An 18051-nucleotide genomic window follows, 5' to 3' on the forward strand; every position below is an offset into this window, starting at 1 on the left:
ATACAGGCGCACTCAATTAAGCTTCGTTAAGATCAATTTAGAACTGCCCGCATCTCGCCCCTGCCCCAACCATAACCCCCTACCATGACTGTGTGTGTCTCAGCCTCCGCCAGTGCGTACGCATTTTGGAATTTCTTATACGATTTTTCTATATGTACAATGAATATTTTTTATGTTGCGAGTAGTTGATGGAATTTTATGATCACAGTACATACATATGTATGTACATACTCGTATATGATATTTTTCTTTGCTAATGGATAACACGCTTCTATTATAAGATGCAATTTTCAAGCAATTCACACCTTAAGCTGGAATTAGCAAACAATTACTGAATGGATGGATGGATGGATTATGATATCTTCGTGTGGTTTTTTTATAATACATTTTATCACAGATTAGTGCTAAGTAATTCTAAAGGAATGATAAATATATCAATATGTATATTTGTATCAATATGTATCGATAATTTCCGATGCCAATCGTTTCTTTCAAATATTTAAACTACCTTTTTGAAGAGATTTGATTTATTTCCACACAAATCTATCTCCAACAAGGCTTTAATTAGATCAAACACCCACTTGAACACTTGTTTCATTCCATCAATTAAAATGCTTGGGTACCGAACAACTGAAATCAAGACAATTGGATTACTATTAGACAATTTGATTTTGTTCATTAAGCCAGCACAGATGCTGCAGACCGGCGGGGCCCAGTTTCAATAATTCTAATCTATTTAGCCACCATCAATAAACGAAGAGTCGCACAGAGAGAGAGAAGGAATGGGAGGAGAGACCAAACACACCCCCGACTTAATTATCGACGATCAAAAGGCAACGATAACAAGACCAAAACAATCAATTGATACAATTCCCATTCATGAAATCAAATCAAACTGCAAGCGAAAATCACAGAGCACTCAAATGCCGCGGCGCAGAGACAATTGGATAGGCCAGGCGCAGCTTGGACGCGGACGCGGACTCGGACTCGGCTCCCGGTTCTTCTTTTGGTCTGGCCAATTGGCCAGAGGAGAGCCTCTGCTCTTGTCTCTTAATGAAATAATGAGCAGGAATCAATTTCCAGACGCCACACGTACTACGCGCTTACGTACGATACAAATTAAATTGCCGGCCGGCATTTTATATTAAAACAAATTGGAAGCCATGGATTTACCCAAGCGCCCAAGCGCATGCCAGCCTGACTGACTGACTGAATGGCCAGCCTGCCTGCCACTGTAATCGACCTTGAACAATTTTATTTAATTACAAACAATTAGGCCGGCGCACAGGCCGCAACGCCAAAAACGATAAGCGACGCCCACCACAATGCCACGGCCGGCTGCAACAATTAATTTATTAAATTTTAGCACACAAAAAGATTGACAAGTTCATTCATAAATTTAAATTTCAATTCGAATGGAACTTCCCAGTGCAAGCGTGTGCCTATCGGAGCCTAATCAAAACCAGTTGGCAGCACCGTTCGTACTAAGCCGCGCTTTAAGCCCAGATTTAAAAGCTGTAAGACAATCAGCTTGCCCAAGCATCGATTTCAATAAACTTCTAAATTGCCCCTCCACTCCTGCCCCGCTTTTGACTGCATTAAATGGCGCCTTTGCCTTAAACAAGTCACAATTGTCGGCAATTAATTTGAATTACGCGCAGTGTGTTGCGATTTTTCGTGAATCGACAAGACCCAAGCCAATTACATCGCCCAAGTCCAAGCCCAAGCCGGTTGACATCTTCAGTTATCTGTGGTCCGCTGTGTGTACGAGTATGTGTTATGGCGATAGCAATTGTCCGATTGTGATTGGCTTTAATTTATTGGCGTCTTTGCTCACTTTCACTTTGATTGCATTAAGTTAAGCTTTTTGTGGGCTAATTGGTGTGGGGGGGCTGAGAGTGAGCGAGTGAGAGGTGTGGCAGGAGTGGATGTTCCATGCAAGCGGATTTCATATGCATTCATTTGGGAAGGTAAAGGCATTAAATATTTGATTTTCTTGCAACAGATCATAGAAATAATCGATTAAAAATCGATTGCAATATTAGGAAAAACTTGGAATTTCCTTTTTTGGTTATATTCTATCGATGCCCACAGACCAATGCCATTTCTTAACTTCCAAAACTTTTTGGTACAGTCAGAACAAACAAAAAAGAAATCTCATGTAAATGATGGAAAGAAAATCATAAAGTAAAGCAGCACAGAATGGAAAGCAAAATGCATAAAACAATTTGAGTCGACATTTGTGATCGTCGCTCGTCGTCTGGGTCAGATGTCAGATACGTCTCACAGCCAAGAGCCCCCCAACCCTGGCCTCCCCCATGGTAGTGTATCATCATCATGTTAAGGGGGTAAGTAAGTAGTGAGCAAGTACCCAGGCAAGTGTGGACCCGGACTCGGACCCGGACCCCAAAGTGCCATGAAGAATTAACGAAACAACAAAATACATCTTCGCCAGGGTAGAGCAAGAGCTACAGCCAGAGACAGACACGAGTCCGAGTCCGAGTCCGGGTCCGGGTCGACTTGCAGACATTGTCTCGGGTCTCGGGCAGTAGATTTCGAAATTTACAGTTTTCTTTTTGTTTCTACTGCTGAAAGAGCGAGAACAGAACAAATAGCGGCAGTGCTGCTGTCAGAAATGGAACTAAAATACAAAAACTATTTGATATTTTATGCGGGATTTTAAATTGATCTTAACGAAGCTTAATTGGTTGCACTGGTATTGGTGGGGGGGATGCTCCGCACTGCTCTGCTCTCCTCTTCCAGCTGGACTCTGACACGATCGTCTCTGTGTGTGTTCGTGTTCGTGTGCGTGTCTGAGCTTGAGAGGCTACGGTATATGTACGCCATATTGGAATTCTGTTTGCTTGTGGCCGCAGATCACAATCGCCGAAGCAAAAGGCAAAAACCAAAACGAATAGGCAGGGAAAAGCATTGGAGATACATATATACAGATGTATGTACATATGTACAGTACTGATATGTACATGTAGAAATGCATAACAAAAAGTCGTGACTGTCTCCGTTGATATCGTAATACAATGGTGATAATGTCGCCACTGGGCATGGGATGACAGAATGTTTTGGATGGAGGATGGACTGTCAGCTATGCGGCGATGATGATGATGATGGGTCTGAGTGTATGTCTCTCTGTGTGTGTGTATTTCTTAATGGTTATGGAAAAAATATGAGCAAATATATTCAACAAAAGCTTAGGCGCTCACTTTGCTGGGACAGGCGACAACTGTACCAAGTACTAGTCATTTTACCCTTGATGAACTGAAAGAAAACCCAAAAAACACAGATCTTGGTAGCATATAAAAAGGGTTCTTCTAATGAGCCTCATGAAACACAAAGATAAATCTCAGCACTCAACCAAAAATGTTTGCTTCTCTTTCCTTAAATTTGATTAAGATAATCATTCAGACCCTTCCTCCTTGTTCCTCATCTAAGGACCTTTTTGACTTCGATTACCTTGGTTCATGGATTTAAGCCTCTTCAAGTTCAAGAGTCAATCGTAATTAACTTTTGATCTTATCCAAGATGCCATCATCATTGTCGTTTGACTTCTTTGCACTGCGGGATCAAGACATACATCCCATATCCGCTGCTCCTCCCTGCATGTCCTTGCAGCCTCAATCCTCAAGCCCACATAATTGTCGGCAGTGGCAGGGGCAGTGGCTAATGCAAAATATTGTCTGATTATTCACACGCAACGAGAGGTTCCCCCCCATTGCATGCCTCATCCCTGGGACTGGGTCGCGACCCACAGTATGGGGTGTATTTATTTGTTTTCTTCTTGCGCTCTGATCGCGTGCCCTAAGTCCATTCCATTCTCATTCTCTCATACATACCTCGGTTCCGTTTCCGATGCCCGCATTTTCGGGACCTGCAAATCGACCAAAAAGTATCAAATTGTTTGGCCTCGGGCTCTGTCTCTGTGCGAGAGAGATTTTTGTGTAGTTTCTGTTTGGAATTCGATGGGTTTTCTTTCCTATGATGGGAAATATTTAATGATCCTTCAGCGGGGGGAGATCCTGGGAAGTTAGGAGTAAGTTCAAGATCAATGCGGGAACTGTCTGAAGGGTGGATTTGAAGCATATTATTGGAACAACAGGGGAACAGCCGAGAGCTGTAGAAGAGGATGCCAGAAATTGATTAGTTGTATAGAGATTTTCTATAAGATTTGCATTAATAGGATCACGTTTGGGATCCCTACATGCATTATTGTAGGGATCGTGTAGGGATTTCTCTCATATTTTGTGCTTTATTTTCTCCCAGGATCTCTCTGCTTCTCCTCTAAGTTCCTTAGCTTTCTATCTACCTACCCATTTATAAGTGTATCCCACATACATCCACCCTCCTTCTCTGTGCCCTGCCTGCCCACATGATTCCCTGTTCCATGCAAATTCCCCGTGAAATCTTTGCCTCTAGCCAAATGACCCATAACTTAGCGCCTGACTAAGTCTGCCGCCCTGCCCTGTGGCCGATCCAAGTACCAGCATCTAGCCAAAAGGTCGCACACGCAACACCAAAAGTGAGCCGGTCCTTCAGAGGGACAAACGAGAGAGAGAGAGAGGATATTGCGACCGGGGGTGACACGCGCAGTTGGAAAAAATAAGAAGGTCGCGAGCGTGCCGAGCGCTGATGATGAGAGGAGCGTAGAGGATCCTTCACGGGGGTTGCAATCGCCTTCACCCTCATGTGTGCAACTCCAATTGGAATTCGCTTTCTCTCTCTGCTGCAGCTCTGAGCATTCCTTTGCAGAGGGAGAATGAGGTAATCTGTTGGCTGGCAGGGGAAGTTAATTGTTGGCTCAACATGTGCGAACATGTAGGTGGATTGTTGATGGATGCGATGCATGACCACAGGACGATAAAGTGGAAGTATTCCAATTGGGAAGGGAAACTATTTGAATGTGTGTTCGGTGTGAGACTCTAGGAATGTGGATAGTTCTCCTGTTAGGTATCCAAACTGTGGCAGAATGTGGAATAAAATATAAGCGTGATATTGGAGTAATATGATGGGAGTCATATATTTTTTCTATGGCTACAAATTTCTATAAATATCAGTCTTTAGGAACTCTTTAAATCGAGAGCTGAATTAAATAAAAATTTCACACAAACATAAAAGATCGAAGGCAATATTACACATATTTTGCTTAGTAGTTTTCTCATACTAATGCTTTCCTACACCCTATACAAACCTTTAAGAAACCTTTCCTAGCGCTGTTGGTCCTCTGTTCCCACTGCAAGCACTTTCCCAGGACCCATTACCCGTGATGTCGAGGCTGTTGCAGATCTGCTGGTAGTACCAGAAACTGGACACAAGCAGCTATACCCAGTCCAGAGCAGCGGCAGCAACAGCGCTTGGGAAGCGTAAACCACACCCCAAACCCAACGGAAAAGTCACACGCGCCAGCATGAGGCGTGCATCTCGCTCTGGCGGCAGGGGAATGTCGGCCATTGGCGGCACCCGATTGGTCGCTGCCGACGCTGCGGCGGCGCTGCCAGTTGCGCCGGTATAAAAGGGCAATCATCGCCAGTAGCGGACTCAATTAAGGCCAAGACTTGAGCGGTTGACAACACACGACCACGGTGACGGCGAGAGAGCAGGCTCAAGGAGTGTGAATTCAAAAAAAAACAAGAAACAACCAAAGCGAAGAGAAATGTTTTAGCCAAAAGTTTAATTAAAACCAACAAAAATCAAACCAAATCAAAGGCAAAGCGGCCATAGTTGATTCGTAATCAAATTCGAAGTTCGAAAGTTCGAAAAAGCTCCTTTAAGCTGAGCATCTGTGTTCTTGTGTGATTGTGTGTGTGTGTGTGTGATCGTGTGAGCAGGATGGAGCATGACAGCTTTGATGATCCGATCTTCGGGGACTTTGGCGGCGGCCCCCTCAATCCGCTGGGCGCCAAGCCCCTGCTGCCCACCTCGACGGCCATGCATCCCGTTATGCTGGGCAGTGTCCACGAGCTGTGCAGCCAGCAGCAGCCGCAGCAGCAGCAGCGTCTGCCCGACTGCAACACCATACTGCCGAATGGCGGTGGAGGAGGAGGAGGCGGCGGCGGTGGCAGCGGAGGATCCCCAGCTATGTGCCGAAACTCGATTTCGGCAATAAAATTGGTTGCTACTCGCCCAGCCAGAAGTACGAGTACAAGCTGGTGGATCAGCATCAGCAGCAGCAGCAACAGCACCAGCAGCCGCAGCAGCAGCATCATCACCACCAGCACTACGCCGTCACGCCACCGCCCAGCCACAATGGCATCCTGCACCACAAGCAGCAGACATCCTCGAACCAACAGCAGCAGCAGCAGCAGCTGGTGGGGATCATGGACTATCATCCGCTGAATGGAAAACTCGACTACTCGCCCAAGGATCAGTACGAGCCTCAAGCGCAGCAGCAGCAGCAGCATCCCCAATTGCAGCATCTCTACGGCGGCAGTCCGCACCATCACTTGGATCACTTGGAGCACGGCGATGGCTTGATACAGGACTCCACCCCAGTGCTAATCAACGGCGGTTCGTCTGGTGGTAAGCTCAAGAAACCCGACGACATCTGCAGCCAGATGCAGGATGCAGGCACACCCCCGGCTGCCACCTCCTCTTCGGGCATCAGCAATGGCGCGACGCCTAATGGCAGTGTCAGCGGCTCTGCTGGGGGCCAGGGCGCCTCCGTGCCAGTTGTGGGCGCTGCTGGAGGTGTTGTTTCCGCCGCCGCCCCCAAGAAGGATGGCGGCAATAGCAGCAAGAAGAAGGGCGATCCCAATGGCATCAAGAAGAAGAAAACGAGGTAAGCGTTCAGACCCCCTCTGGCATCCTGCAATTCCAATTAATTTAACGACGGGAAATCAATGAAGTTATGTGCCACATGATAATAATTTTCATGCACAGAGAGCCATGGGGCGTATGTGTAATGGTAGATAAAAACAGGAAAAGGAAGGAGCAGCAAATCGTTGGGGGGTTAATTAGAGGATAAGTATGCCGGATGCATAATGATTGGCTTGAAGGAAATGTCCAAGGATGTTGACAAAGAATCAGTGGATGGATTTGCATTACAAATTTAAGGATCTTGCTGGAAGAATCTTTTATTCGGTAGAAGTGTCTGATGCTTGATCCTCCAATGGCAAGAAATATTGGGAGAACATTTAGTTGTATAGTTCCTTAGCAGTTCTCTAGAATTAAACCAAGTTTCTGGGTATTAAAATTTAAAAAAATAAACTACGAGATTACTGATTGATTCACAGATATTTGATAGCAGTTGATCCTTGGTTGCATTCTCCCACATCTACCGTCTGGCTGCTCCCATTTTCTTCCATATTTTAATCCCCAAACCTCGCCTTCTTTTGCAGAACCACCTTCACAGCCTATCAACTGGAGGAACTGGAGCGCGCCTTTGAGCGTGCCCCCTATCCGGATGTGTTTGCACGTGAGGAGCTGGCCATCAAGCTGAATCTCAGCGAGTCCCGGGTGCAGGTGTGGTTCCAGAACCGACGCGCCAAGTGGCGGAAGCACGAGCCGCCACGCAAGACGGGCTACATCAAGACGAGCACACCGCCGACGGCAACGCTGAACAGCAGCCTGGCACCGCCCTTCACCAGCTATCCGCAGACGACGACGGTGACGCCGCCGGGCAGCATGGACAGCTGGACCAGCTACCAGACGCCCTACGAGCTGACGCCTCAGTTCAGCCTGCTCTCTCCGGCGGCCAGCCCCTACGGCACCTACTCCGGCCAGTACGGCACCTATGTGCACGAGAGTCAGCTCTTCCCAATGCGACACTTTGACTACGGCAGTCCCAGTCGCATGGACATGGGCGCCACCACGGGCTCCGTGGCGGGTGTGTCCGGCGGCGGCAGCGGCGAGGAGGCAACGGGAAATGGCAGCTACCAGCCAGCGGAGCTGCAGGCCACGCAGCAGCAAATGGCCGACGGTACGCTGGTCACCCTCATACCCGATCACGCTGATCCTCACCAGCAGCAGCAGCAGCAACAGCAGCAGCAGCAGGCGCAGCTGAATGGGAAATATTTGAGCGCGGAGCAGGCCAAGTATGTGCATCTGCAGTGCCATCAATCCTCGACGGGGCTCGAGCTGAGTCCCGGCTCCAACTGCCATTTGGTGGAGGCGCAGGCGCAGCACTATGTGACAGCTGGCGCGGGTTCGGGGGCTGGGGCGGGCAATGGTAGTGGCAGCAGCGATGACAACGACAGTGGCCTGCAGACTGTGATCAAGAGCGAGGAGTCGGCCCAGCAGCAGCAGCAGCAGCAGCAGCAGCAGGCGCAGAGCTATGTCCTGCCTCCTTTTTTGCACTAAGGGAAATGCTCACACACCGTCGCCAGCAGCAGCAGCAAAAGCAACGACGCTGGGCACCGCCCCAAGCTCCAAGCGCAGCACGCTTCCGGCGGCCATTTTGAATGTTTGTGTGTGTGCAGCATTTCTAACTGTAAATTGGGTGCCCTAACCTAACACTTGACAGCAGAAGATACCAAAAAGAAATACCAGTAGACTGAAAATATCAACACTGAGGTATTTTTGTGGTTTTCTGCGAGTTCCCGATACTGTTTTCATCTATAACATATGCCATATGCCCCCATAGGTTCCTTTTTAGTCTTTTAGTTCTCGTAAGTTGCAACAACAACAGAATCAACAAGTCTTGCCAAAACTTAATGCGGTTTTTTGTTCAGTCGTAAGTTTAGGATTAATCACCGGGTGACACCACGCCCCCAGAATGCATTCCAAATGTGCCTTACGGGCGACGGAAGTGCGCCAAAGAAGTGCGTCCATCCGTCCCCACAACCAAATTTAGTTTCTAAGTTAAGCCATAAACTGTTGTGTAGTTAGACAATAAAATGCTTTTTCTATTCTAATTTAGCTCATTGGCGTTACAAAGATTATTTACTTATTTACTAATTTATCCATAATTGTATTCGCAAACCTCTCTTTTTGTATATCAAAATTACTGCATAAATACGCCCTGTATTCTAGGCTACATTTTATATATTTGTAAGCAATACTATAGAACATTTCGCAAATGTAAATAATAGTTATTAAATAAAGCGTATTTTGTACCAAAAAATAAACAAAAAACCAATAACAAAAATTATAAAACAAACCATAGGGATTCAGGCCACTCAAAGGCTTTGAACTATAAAAAATGGATTAAATATTAAGGGAAAAAAATAATACACTGGCAAAACAGATGTACCCTAAAACATTGTTCGTCTGTGGCTTACAGAAATCAAAGAGATTATCAAAGAATATTTCGAATATTATAAAGATTCATCAGTTGCCGTTCTCCAGCACCGCCTGCCAGTCGATGCCCTTGAAAAAGGCATGCCCCTGCAGCAGTTCATAGTCCAGACGCTGCTCCGGATTCAGCTGCAACAGCTGTTCCAACAAGTCTCGAGCATGATCCGAGATGTCCAGCGTTTCGCTGGGATACTGCACACAACCATAGAGCTCCAGTTGTCCGGGATGCGTGGACTTGTAGGGCTAGGGGAAGGCAAACAGAATGAGAGATTCACTGCAAGGACTGACATTACTTACCACTCCCAGCAGCAGCTGGTACAGCACCACGCCATAGCTCCACCAATCGGAACGAAAGCTAAGAGGTCGTTCGGGGGCCACAAAATGATTGGAAATTGCCTCCAGGCTGAGCGCCTTGTGCACATAGTTGTCGTCGGAGCTGAGGCCCTCGTTCTGGTAGAAATACGTGAGCAACAGCTGCCCCTTGGAACCCAGCAGGATGTTGTTCATGTGCAGATCCCGCAGAATCACACCCTTGCCATGGAGGCTGTGGATGGCTATGGCCAGCTCGCAGGCCCACTGCCGCAGGCACTGCTCCGGAAGGACACGGGCTCCAGATGCAGCCGCCTTCTGTCGCCTGGGCGTAAGCACGCCGGCCTGCAGATTGCTGAGGGTGTGAGAAACCGATTTGAGCAGCTGCTGGGAGTTGCGCACCAGATCACTGACATCGCTTTCGGCGGTGAGGGGTGGCTCTGGCTCAGGCTCTACCGCCTCTTTCTCCGCTGGAAAGAGCTCGCCATAGTTGCTGGTCTTGGTCCCCGTGGGAGTGTAACTCTGTAGGTAGTCGTACAGGCGTCCGCCCTCGGCCTGGCGGAGCAGCAGAAAGATCTTTTGGTCCGACTGAAAGTAGGCCAACAACTGGGCCATGTACGGCACCTGCTGGGGCAGGAAGATGCTCTGGGTGAGCGAGTGGCTGGCCGGTTTCTCGATGCCCTTCATGATGGCCGCCGGCTGCTGGGGCTGGGTGATGCACTGCACCTGCATCACGCGCTCGTCGAGCACTTGCACCACCTTGTACTTGGCCAGCTGGTTCCACGAGCACTCCAGTTGCGCGACACTCGCGCTGTCCGCTACGTCCAGAGACAGCTGGAAGTGCAGCTTCTTGGCGGAGTTGGCCAGGAAGTTGGCGTGTATTTCCTCGGCGCGTGCCAGGTACTTTGATATCTTCGCTTTGGCTATGAACTTGCGCTCCTCATTCGAGTCGTGCTTGGCTCCAGCGAGCAGCAGATCCACGCCGTGCTTGTAGAGCTCGTGTGCCTCGGCATACTCGAGATTCACCTCCGCCTGCACGGCGTGACTGAACTCCAGGGCTGCCTCGTAGATGTAGTCGCTGTCGTCGCTCTCAATGGACGCCATGGGCGTGAGCAGTCGCAGGTAGTCCCGTTTGGCCTGCCCCTCATCCGGCTTTGACTTCGGCTCGGCGTCTGTCTCGGCTTTGGCTTCCCTGGCATCTGCTGCATCGTTGCAGTTTTGGGACTGCTGCTCTTTATCGCATCGTGGATCCAGTGGCAAGATGCCACCAGCGCTGTGCGGGTCATAGGGCAGATCAAGCTTATCGCAAATGTCAGCTATGGCGCCGGCCCCCGTGCCACTCACGCTGCCAGCCCCCGCTCCACTGCAACTACCCTCAGTGTCCGCGGAGGTTTTTAGCTTCAGGGAGCGCTCCACATAGAGCTTCTTCAGCGGCGAACCATTCGGAGAGTGCGCCTCGCTGAAGAACTGGGTAAATGTGCTGCACTTGTAGAGGGCCGGATGCTGGGCCGCAAAGTCCAGCAGCTGCAGGATGTACTCCTTGCGCCGCTGGATGACGAGCGCATCGAAGCGCTTGAAGTAGCTGCTGTCCGTGGGCACGGGCAGCTTTCCGGGCAGCTGGAGACTCTTGTGCCGGCGACTCAGCTCCCTGTGCAGCCGCTTGATCTCGTGGAAGCGTTTCCACACAACCAGGCACGTGAGGGCTTGGGGCACCGAGCGTGGGAAGACCTAGTAACGAGAGGGAAGGCTGTTCAGCAAAGCCACAGTTTCTACCCCCCATTTTTAGTACTCACGATCGAGGTAATCTTGTAAATTGTGTATCCTCCTTTGTGCTGCTGTGTGTCCGTCACGGTGAAGCTGTGGATCCAGCCCCCCAGGTTGAGACTCATTTTGGCAGCTGCTCCGGTTTATCCGCGTTATGAGATAACCATATTTCCTTTATTATTTATTGTTTTCCCACCACTTTTTTCGCATATTTTTACCAGTGTTGTCTAGTGGCGCCACCTGTCGAATCAGGGGTGCTACTCGTATGAAAACGATAAGAAATCATCCCTGTACTTTGGTCCGACAGACCCAGCTTTTATGTAGCTAAGGTGTAGTTACCGTGTAGCTATTATGTAAAATAGAGAACATTTTTGTAGCACCTTCTTTGTTAAACCCTTTCTTTTATAAACATTACCATTAAGGGAGCCTTTGAATTTATCCAATTCTGTGGAAAATCGATTCATAAAATGAATAAAATTACAAGTTCGTAGTTTAGAATCACAACTAACTTGTAACATTAAATAGAATAACAAAATCGAGGAAAATTATTTTCCTCGGTATATTTAAGGTATATTTAAAAAAGAAGGCGGTATATTTACCGTATATTTTAAATATAAGACCGTACATTTAGGAATATTCCTGAGGTCAGACAGTATATTTGGTCGATAACGCAGCGGTGGTCACATTGGTAGAAGGAAAAAAAAGTCGACGGCAGCAGCAAAAAAATTCGACGCCGCAACGTACCGGGAGCATTTAAATAATTTTTTCTGTGGATTAATTTTACTAAAAAGGATTTAACATAATGACTGAACGCGAGAATAATGTCTACAAGGCAAAATTGGCCGAGCAGGCCGAGCGCTACGATGGTGAGTAGAAGAACAATCCAGAAAGAAAAAATTTTCTCGTCCATGGAGCGCCAACGTTGGGGAGGGGTCCGTTCGGTTGCGTCGTCGCGTGGTCGCTGAAAAATCGCCCCGATTGTCCGCGTCTTGTCCAAAGCTGTCCCTCGCAAAATCAGCGCAGAATTGTTAGCTATAGCCGCAGACTGTGGAAAAATTGAAAATTTTCAATTCGGCAAAGACATTTGTGTAGGTGCAGCCGCTGAAACGACATAGCGTCGCGTCGCAGCCCGCCGCTGCCCGCAGCCGATGAGTAGTATTTCTGCGAAAACGAAAGACCGAATCAAGAGAAACGGAAAGAAGAAGAGCGCGCTGCGCTGTAAGAATGGCTACAAGAAAGACGAGACGAAATGGAGAAAAAATGTAAAACCTGATTTTTACCGGCAAAATTTCGCGTGGTTTTTCAGCCTGGCTTTTTGCGAAAAGAGAAAGATCAAATTGCGTATTATAATTTACAGTAAGGTGGGCCAAATAGTATAGTTGTCGGGCATTCCCAGGTTCTCTGGAGAGGGGCCCCCTCTTCCATTTCGAGTAGAAATTTTGTGTATTTAGTGTTGCGAGTGAGGGCTGCGCGGCGCGGCGCGTTGCTAAGGGCTGTTTGTAGTAGTAGTAGTCTGTCAGTCGTTGTTGTTGTCAAGGCGAATCTTTATGGAAGGAAACGCAGCGTCGTACACTTTATTAATTTTATTTAAATGTCGGACGGCGCCCGCTCTCGTTCTCCACGCCCAAAATCAATGGTGGAAAAGCATTTTGTGGGAAGGAGTGGGCCTGGTCTGTCTTTTGCTCCCCCCATCCTCCCTTTTTCGTATTTTCTGCTCAAAATGTGCTTTTCATGCGCAGCAGCAGCAGTGGCGGCGGCGTCGTCGTCATCTGCCGTTGGCTGCGAAAAATCGATGAATGAATCGATTGTGTTCCGTGGGACGCAGAGTTGTCGCCGGCTACGGCTCCTCCATCTACCATTTTTCTCCCTTTCTTTATTTATGCAAATTAGCTACGGGTATAGTTTATTATATTTCGTTTTAGGCATCGACGCTAAAATATTAGTCCAGCAAAGTGGCAACTCTGCCTGATAGTGCAGAGGGGGAAAAAAGATTTTTCTGTTGCCTTTTGCATTACTCATGTTCACGCGCATGTGTATGCGTGTGTGTGTGTGGGGTATGAGTGTTCGGCGGGAGCTTTCATTGTGGCTGCTTATTTAATTAAAAATACTCCAATTAATTAAAACGCTGCTCAAAATGCAAAGAGAGTAGAGCAGGAAGAGAATAGCAGAAGTGTCAGGGTGGCGGTGTGGGGGAAGCATATTCGGCGTTTGCGAAAAAGCGCGCGCTTGGCAATTCCCGAATGCTGCTGCATGCGTTAAAACGAGATAACTAGAGTGTCTGAGTGGTGTCGGCGACGCAGCACAGTGCCTGGCAAAAGTTAGCAAACAATGTTCTCAGCCGTTTTGGCCAAGTACATTAGCAGTAATAACTGCAGCAAAGACAATGGCAATTCTGCTGATAATTGCCTGCAAAACTGACAACATTAACGGGCGGCGTCTCTTTATCGTGGTTGTTGCTGCCGTGTGGCTGTTGCCGCAAAGAAGTCAATCAACTATTAGCAGCCACTTCGCACACAAACACATTCACATACACACATAGATGTTTTTGTGTCTGTATCACATGTTTGTCTTCTTATTTTCGCCTGCGTGCGCTCCAAGGCAGAGTATATGAGAGCTGTGATGTGACTGTGTATGTCAGTGCCTGTGTGTATGCATGGAGCACTTGGGGTTGGCCTTGTCGCACTCGGACAGTTTTGGCTGGGGTCTCAGGCTGGAACACACCAATACAAACGTAGGGTGAGCAGAGCACAGGCACAGGCTAATGCCGCCAGCCGGCAATGTCTGCGCCCCCAATCTGAACTTGCCCGTTGTACCCTCCCCCTTCCCTGTCCTTTCCATATACACATTAACGTCAGCCTTTAAGTGTGCTTTCTCAGGTGCTGCCGCTCCCGCCCCCTGCCTCTCGCCTGGTTCTATCTACATTTTTTTCGAGGTCGCGCACTGCTTTTTCAGTTGATGTTCTCTCGTCAATGTCGTCGATATGCGAAAAAAGAGCATACATAAAGTTGATAGATGAGCGGTCATAGCTGTAGCTGGAAGTAGGTGGAGGGGTGGGATGGAATAGGGGGAAAGGTGTGTTTTGTTTGTCTTCTCTTTGTTGTGTGCACCATTTAACTGCTGGTCAAATGGTCGGCCGGCAGCCAGCCCGCTGATGCTCTACTCTACTGTTAGTTTTTTCTTTGTCTAATTACCCGATTCTTTGCTGTAACGGTATGTGCGCATGTTTTTTCAACTGGCGCTGCTGCTGCTACTGCGCCCTTATGTCACAAATAGACACACCCACAGGCCGTTGATAAGGGTGGGAGGGAGAGCGAGTTAGGGAGGTGGGAGCCAACAACCTCCTCATTCCTCTCTTATTCAAAACTTGCCTTCCTTTTGGTCCCTCTTTGCCTTAATATAATCTTCGAATATATTTCGCGTGACGCCTGACGCTTTTTTGGTGTGGGTTGAGTAGATTGTATGCATGGGTGTGTGTTTGGGTTGATTGTGGGTGGCGGTTGGATTTATGTGGTTAGCTTTTCTTCCCGTTCTTTTTTGGTGGGGCTGCGTTTGATTTGTCATTTTATATTTTGGGCCGCCTTTATTGATTTTCGTTTTATACGCTACGCTCGCGCATGTCTCCTAATTCGTAGTAGATGCGGCTGCCTGACTAAGCAACATGTGCTGCAGGAAAATGGATGGACTTCCCCCGCCATCTACTAATGTACGCTGCCTGCCACCTCCCCTGCCCTTCCTCCGATTTCAAGTTCAATTTGCACGTTCTGTCCGTGACAGCCTTGGCGTTGTCAGTGTTGTAAAGTGCAATGTACACATATATACACATGTAGAATGTACAATGTGCCAATGCCAACAACCGTTTTTGAAGTTCAACAGAAACAGCAACAGCAACCACAGACGGGACGCATGAATCATGCAGCCATGCCAACTTTATTTCCAATTTTCACATCTACGTGCCACACAACAACAGCAAAATGTCCCGCTGCGCGTATGTGTGCGTGCCTGTCTGCCTATTCAGTGACTTTGGGAGTGAGCGCTGTGTGCGTGTGTATGTGGGGCGAAATACGTCAGCAGCTGACTATGGGTAGCGGGAGAGAGGGAGAGCACACGAGGAGCACACACCGTTGAAATGCAAGCAAACAAACGGAGACAAAAGCAACAAAAAACGGTAAAATTACAATGTTGTAGCACTGATTTTGTTTTATCAACACTCACATGAACACTGGAATCAAAAGCAGCTTGCAGCTGTCTTTCCCGGAGTTCCAGGCACGTGATTCATAACACGGTTTTAGGATGGTGATGATGATGGTGATTCCGGAAGAGGAGAGCCAGTAGGAAACCGTTATCACCTGGTTATGGCTGGCTTGGGGTATGACAGAAGCAGCTAAAACAGTCGCGAGTTATGCATAAACAAAACTCCTATATCTCGATGACTTATATGCCATTATAATTGGATTGGGCGTGTCGGCCATGATAAGACAAAGCCAGACAGAGGGACGGTTGGGTTGGAGTAGAATAGCTAGCCTGCAATGTTTCCTAGAGATACTCCTTGCATTTGCACTGCATAATAATCAATATGAAGTAAAGATGACACTTTTAACCGCCACTTTTCTTCCTTTTGTTAGAAATGGTCGAGGCCATGAAGAAGGTCGCTTCCATGGACGTCGAGCTGACTGTCGAGGAGCGTAACTTGCTGTCCGTCGCATACAAGAATGTGATTGGAGCCCGTCGTGCTTCGTGGCGCATCATCACCTCGATCGAACAGAAGGAGGAGAACAAGGGGGCCGAGGAGAAGCTGGAGATGATCAAAACCTACCGCGGCCAGGTGGAGAAGGAGCTGCGCGACATCTGTTCGGACATACTGAATGTGCTCGAGAAACATCTCATTCCATGCGCCACATCCGGCGAAAGCAAAGTATTCTACTATAAGATGAAGGGTGACTACCATCGCTATTTGGCCGAGTTCGCCACCGGTTCGGACCGCAAGGATGCGGCAGAGAACTCGCTGATCGCCTACAAGGCAGCCAGCGATATTGCCATGAACGATCTGCCCCCAACACACCCCATTCGCTTGGGCTTGGCATTGAACTTCTCGGTGAGATTTCAGCTTGCTTCGTAGTCTGAAATTGTCCTTTACTAACTAGCGGATTCTCTTGGCACGCTTCTAGGTGTTCTACTATGAGATTCTCAACTCGCCGGATCGCGCTTGCCGCTTGGCGAAAGCCGCTTTCGACGATGCCATTGCCGAGTTGGATACACTGAGCGAAGAGAGCTACAAAGACTCGACACTCATCATGCAGCTGCTGCGCGACAACCTCACATTATGGACGTCCGATATGCAGGCAGAGGGTAAGCATCATTAGCACACGCAACCCCCTTATTGAATAATTTAATTAACGGTTTTCATTTTTATGATAAGAAGTAGACCCCAACGCAGGTGATGGCGAGCCGAAGGAGCAGATTCAGGATGTTGAGGATCAGGATGTGTCGTAATTTAAGTAAACCCCCGCCCTTCCATTTAAAACACATAATATACCTTCTAAAGTAAATATAATACCATATAATATATATGCATACATCAAAACACAACAACACGACAACAGAACAACAACCAGAACCACAAAAGAGGTCCCAGGAACCACACACTACAAAACAACAGCCGCCGATCCTTTGGATGATCGACTATCGAAAAAAACCGATCGATAATCGATACTTGGAGCAGTAAAATCCACACAAACAGAAAAGCAACAGCCCAGCCACAACAGAACACTAAACCCAGAACCCACAACCAGAAGTAGCCACAACACCACGGAGAAGCACAAAAAGAAAACACATTTGAGGCGTCGGCGGCGGCCTGGTGGTGGGCGTGGTTGTTTGCAATGCAACCTCCACCCACTCCTCAGTGAGCGGCAAGTGCGCTGGCATCCTCCCAACAGCAGCAAGCAACAACATCAGCAAGAAACAACTCTACTAAATTTAACATTTTGCATTCGAGAAACAAGGCATTATATTATATTTAAATAAATATTATATTTAATTATGAGAAGCAAAAAACAAACAAATAAACTTCATTTAAACCACACACGAAAACACACACGAAACAAAAATGAAAACGAAAACGAAAGCAAGAAGAAAAGATCGGAGTTGAGAAGAAAGAGAATCAGAAGGAAAAGAAGGCAATTTTCAACGAGGCGGAGAGTGGCATGCGCGCATTCATTTCGAAACTAATTCACGAGTTGGCATGCATTAATTTCAAAAAAACTAATACAGCAGCAAATCCACATCAAAAGAAGTTAAAAACAAACACAGAGAAAAACAGCAACACTTAAATACAACTTTAATTTTAAGCCAATAATAAAACGAAAAGAAGAAGAAAGTATAAAAACAAATTAATAAGCGCAAAAGTAAAAGTAAAACATAAAAAAGTCGAAAATGTAAGGAAAAATACAGCAATTAATTTAAATTTAATACAAATAACAAAAACAAAAAAAAAAGTTTATAATGAGAGAGGCAAAACAAACGGAATAAGAATAGAGAAGGAATGCGAAATAATGCTAAAAACTATATTAAACGAGAAAAGGGAATGTTAGTTAAGCGAAATTCAAAAAACGAATTCTTAAGCTTAAATTTGTATGTACGTAAGTGTATTGTTCAACACTGACACTCGCACACAACACACTCACCTCACAAACATACAACCGTACACAAACACACACTCACTCACATACCGAACCG

The 18051-nt window shown here is 47.2% G+C and overlaps 3 protein-coding genes across 6 annotated transcripts; 2 read left to right on the top strand and 1 right to left on the bottom strand.

Annotated features, from left to right (window-relative positions):
* The first annotated feature begins 5566 nt into the window (after positions 1 to 5566).
* LOC117898347 (segmentation protein paired) lies at positions 5567 to 8522 on the top strand. Its single transcript, XM_034807678.1, is given in 3 exon segments — positions 5567 to 6081; positions 6084 to 6790; positions 7350 to 8522. Coding segments are annotated over 3 exon segments (1908 nt in total). The 5' UTR covers positions 5567 to 5841; the 3' UTR covers positions 8311 to 8522.
* Positions 8523 to 8660: 138 nt separating this feature from the next.
* LOC117898344 (ribosomal protein S6 kinase delta-1) lies at positions 8661 to 11557 on the bottom strand. The gene is made up of 3 exons (XM_034807676.1): positions 11349 to 11557; positions 9544 to 11283; positions 8661 to 9489 (listed from the first exon to the last, which is right to left on the bottom strand). Exons 1-3 carry the CDS (start codon positions 11442 to 11444, stop codon positions 9280 to 9282), a joined length of 2046 nt encoding a protein of 681 aa, XP_034663567.1. The 5' UTR covers positions 11445 to 11557; the 3' UTR covers positions 8661 to 9279.
* Positions 11558 to 12001: 444 nt separating this feature from the next.
* Positions 12002 to 17267, top strand: LOC117898356 (14-3-3 protein epsilon). Of its 4 annotated transcripts, none has more exons than XR_004649131.1 (5): positions 12002 to 12185; positions 15942 to 16411; positions 16485 to 16665; positions 16739 to 16860; positions 16920 to 17267. XR_004649131.1 is itself a non-coding variant. In XM_034807690.1 (4 exons), the coding sequence occupies exons 1-4, from the start codon at positions 12122 to 12124 to the stop codon at positions 16807 to 16809; spliced, it is 786 nt and encodes a 261-aa protein (XP_034663581.1). In that variant the 5' UTR covers positions 12002 to 12121; the 3' UTR covers positions 16810 to 17267. The 4 variants fall into 4 exon arrangements, 2 of the variants coding, with proteins under 2 accessions (XP_034663581.1, XP_034663580.1); XR_004649130.1 differs by having other exon boundaries at positions 12005 to 12185; positions 16736 to 16860; XM_034807690.1 differs by having other exon boundaries at positions 16739 to 17267.
* Positions 17268 to 18051: the final 784 nt, after the last annotated feature.

This window comes from Drosophila subobscura, chromosome O (assembly GCF_008121235.1).
Source record: "Drosophila subobscura isolate 14011-0131.10 chromosome O, UCBerk_Dsub_1.0, whole genome shotgun sequence".
Lineage (NCBI taxonomy): Eukaryota > Metazoa > Arthropoda > Insecta > Diptera > Drosophilidae > Drosophila > Drosophila subobscura.

Bases quoted from the DNA above. Each gene is read 5' to 3' on its own strand.
- LOC117898344 (XM_034807676.1), bottom strand. From the start codon at position 11,444: ATGAGTCTCAACCTGGGGGGCTGGATCCACAGCTTCACCGTGACGGAC. The intron at 11,284-11,348 runs GTGAGTACTAAA...TCTCGTTACTAG, and splicing joins TTTACAAGATTACCTCGATC to GTCTTCCCACGCTCGGTGCC. The intron at 9,490-9,543 runs GTAAGTAATGTC...GCCTTCCCCTAG, and splicing joins ACCAGCTGCTGCTGGGAGTG to CCCTACAAGTCCACGCATCC.
- LOC117898356 (XM_034807689.1), top strand. From the start codon at position 12,122: ATGACTGAACGCGAGAATAATGTCTACAAGGCAAAATTGGCCGAGCAG. The intron at 12,186-15,941 runs GTGAGTAGAAGA...TCCTTTTGTTAG, and splicing joins GCAGGCCGAGCGCTACGATG to AAATGGTCGAGGCCATGAAG. The intron at 16,412-16,484 runs GTGAGATTTCAG...GCACGCTTCTAG, and splicing joins GCTTGGCATTGAACTTCTCG to GTGTTCTACTATGAGATTCT.